The sequence below is a fragment of the Nematolebias whitei genome, chromosome 15 (assembly GCF_014905685.2).
Source record: "Nematolebias whitei isolate Nwh7 chromosome 15, NemWhi1, whole genome shotgun sequence".
Lineage (NCBI taxonomy): Eukaryota > Metazoa > Chordata > Actinopteri > Cyprinodontiformes > Rivulidae > Nematolebias > Nematolebias whitei.
The window spans coordinates 16,552,163-16,555,113 of NC_056512.1; the positions used below are offsets into that span (position 1 = coordinate 16,552,163).

The 2,951-nt window shown below is 39.9% G+C and overlaps 1 protein-coding gene across 1 annotated transcript in view; it reads left to right on the top strand.

Annotated features, from left to right (window-relative positions):
• The window catches only part of zgc:158403 (tetratricopeptide repeat protein 39A), a 47,224-nt gene that overhangs the window by 15,264 nt on the left and 29,009 nt on the right, over nucleotides 1-2,951 (top strand). The window contains exon 6 of the mRNA XM_037689410.1: nucleotides 2,625-2,724. Within this exon, the coding sequence (XP_037545338.1) occupies nucleotides 2,625-2,724 (100 nt within the window). The remainder of the gene's footprint in view (nucleotides 1-2,624; nucleotides 2,725-2,951) is intronic.

Genomic DNA, 2,951 nt, shown 5'->3' on the forward strand with positions numbered 1-2,951 from the left:
TAAATACAGTAGATGATTTACCAAAATTAGCCATCAATGGAAAAAAAAATCTTTGGACATAAATTTTAATAAAATAAAAAAAATGGAGCATGGTTTTTTGTGTGTTTTTTTTTTAATGAATCACAAATACCGTACTTGTTTTTTATACAACTGAACTGGATAGATGTGTTAACGACTGCATACTTGACACATTGAACATTTTAACTTGACACATTGAACATTTAACTGACTTCCAGCTGTAGACTGAAGTTATTGAAACTCAAGCAGCTAAAACTTCCCATGTTGACCGAAGTCTTTTTGATGACTAGAATATGAAATATGAAAAGGGTATGCTAGAAAGTAAAGGGAGGGGCGTGGTGGCGCAGAGGTTGGAGAAGGTGGGCCTGTGATCGGAAGATCGATGGTTCAACTCCCGGTACTGACAACATCAAAATGTGGGTGGGATTTGTGAAGCACCCACACCTGTCTCCACCCTCATTTGCCCCACTCTGGGTCCTTGAGCAAGGCCCTTTAGCCCCACATCTGCTCCCCTGGGCACCCTAGTTGGCAGCTCTCTGCTCCACACAGAGGGCTGTGGTAGCTCGGTGGTCTGTGGTTGCATCAGGAAGGACATCTGGTGTAAAAGCAATTACCAAGTCTTCGTGTGACAGTTCGTTGTGGCGACCCCTGAAGAAGAAGAAAAAAAATGCTATAAAGTGAAGAGAGAATCAGTCATTTTATTGTACATGGAATTTGGCAGGGGTCATATATTTCTCAGTCGCAACCATCTCCAGAATAATTCTGTAAAAGTATCTAGTGATCTTGGCTCTGCACAACCTCAGCATCTCCTGACCAAATTTACTTTGGTAACTTCAGCTCTCTGAAGAGTTGAGCTCTTTAAACTCTCATGTTTCTCATATCTCCTTCCCAAAATCATTTTCCAGTGTTTACCTACATCATATTACTTCACTGCAGTTCAACTAGACAACGTCCTCGACATTTTGGTAATCAGGGAAGATGCATTTCTGTGCAAAAGACAACCAATAACGGACAGTTTACTTGTTTGGTCTTATGAGACTGACCCGTTTGTATCACCAAACTGTTATGATCATGATATTTGATTATAATTTTTAACTTTGAGAAATAAATTAGTGCTGTTGTAAAAATATTTTTTTAAACTGAGACTTTTATCCAAAGTGAAATCAAGTCTTTGGGTGGCTGATTCAAGCTTATATTCCTCCCAACTCGTCTTCTATAACTCTCTGTATGTCGGTGTTAGCCGGGCTGGATGAATCTGCAGCTGGTGCAGAACGCTGCAGATCGTTTGTAACACTAAGAAACATGAACAGAGCTCCCCGGTGCTGCATCCCTTCACTAGCTCCCTGTTCGTTTTAGGATTGATTTTAAAGTTTTATTGTTGACCTGTAAGGCCCTGGATGGACAACTCCTGTAGACCTGTCTCACCTGCAGCCCTGTGAGCCCTCTAGATCCCTCAGATCTAATGATCACTTGCTTTTGGTTGTCCCAAGGTCCAGGCTGGACCGCAGAGGTGCCTTTTCAGCTGTAGCTCCTAAACGGTGGAAGCAGCTTCTTCGTATCAGACAGGCTTTTTAAGTCTTGTCTCTAAACATATTTCACATCTCAAAAGCCCAAATAATATCTCAACTACAGCCCCAAATCTCAGATGAGTTGAAAAGGATGTTCTGTGGAAGCATTCTCATCTACCTGCCAGCTGTGCTCGAGTGACTGACCACTGAGATCCTGGAACTAGCAGAAACACGGCTCATGACAGCAGAAGGACAGGATCGTCCCTCGGCACCTACAATCGTCTGTCTGCAGCGATGAGGAGCTCGACAGACTGCTGGGAGGAGTGGCCATCGCTCTGGGAGGAGTTCTGCCCGGCATTCGGGCGGTCCTACAGCCCGGGGGAACCGAGAGGCCAGCCGAGTCTGGGTGGACGGATCGGACGGCATCTGCAGCCAGTTTCTTAGGATCCACTGTGGGATGGACTTTTACAAGAGATCCTTCCTGCCAACAGCCATCAGTATCTATAACATCTCTTAATGAAATGAGGATCACGAGTTACAACAACAAATAATTTCCCTTTGGGATTAATAAAGTATTTTTGAATTGAATTTAAATTGAATTTGAATTGAATTGAATATTTGTACTCAATGGCTTTTAATACAGTAACAGAGTTTATTTTATTTATTTATTTACTGCCTCTTTTAAGGGTTTTATTTTTTGTTTTTATCTCATTTCTTATATATTTTTTAAATTCCATGTTTTTTATGATCTCCTGTTTTTGTATTGTCTTCTCACTATTTGTATTACGTGCAGCACTTTGGTCAACAACAGTTGTTTTTAAAAGTGCTATATAAATAAATTGATTTGATTTGAGCTGTTAAGTGAAGGGTCAGCTTTAGCTGTTTTGTTTATTCACCTAAAAGCTGACAAAACAAGGAAAAACTGTTTACCTCTACAGTTCAGCTCAGCTTAGTTTTAGTTATTTGTTGAAGTCTTTTTGTACAAATCACTGAAATAGTTTAATTGTTGAATTTTAAGAGATTTCTTTTTACAAGCTCATGTTAATTATTTTGACAGTTTTGTTGCTGAAGTCTTACATGCTTGTCTTTATCATCCAGAGATCTGCATAACTTCATCAAATCTCACAACTTCATCCAAGGACAGAGCCACAATCACTTAGAAGGAGGTATATCGTTTGGAGTGGGAGCGTTTAACCTGGTAAACCACTCCGTACACAGAGATGAGCTTCTTTCAAGTTTCACTTTAAGAAAATCATCTGGTCCTTTTCAGGTCTTAAACTTGGATAAATAAATCTGCTGTAAATAACATCTGATCAATATCCTGATGCATGCTCAATAATCCAGGTAGAAAAATCCAAAAAAGTTCAATCTGGTCCTCTGGACATTCAAAAAAGCAAAAAACAAAACAAAGCAAAAAAAAAATAA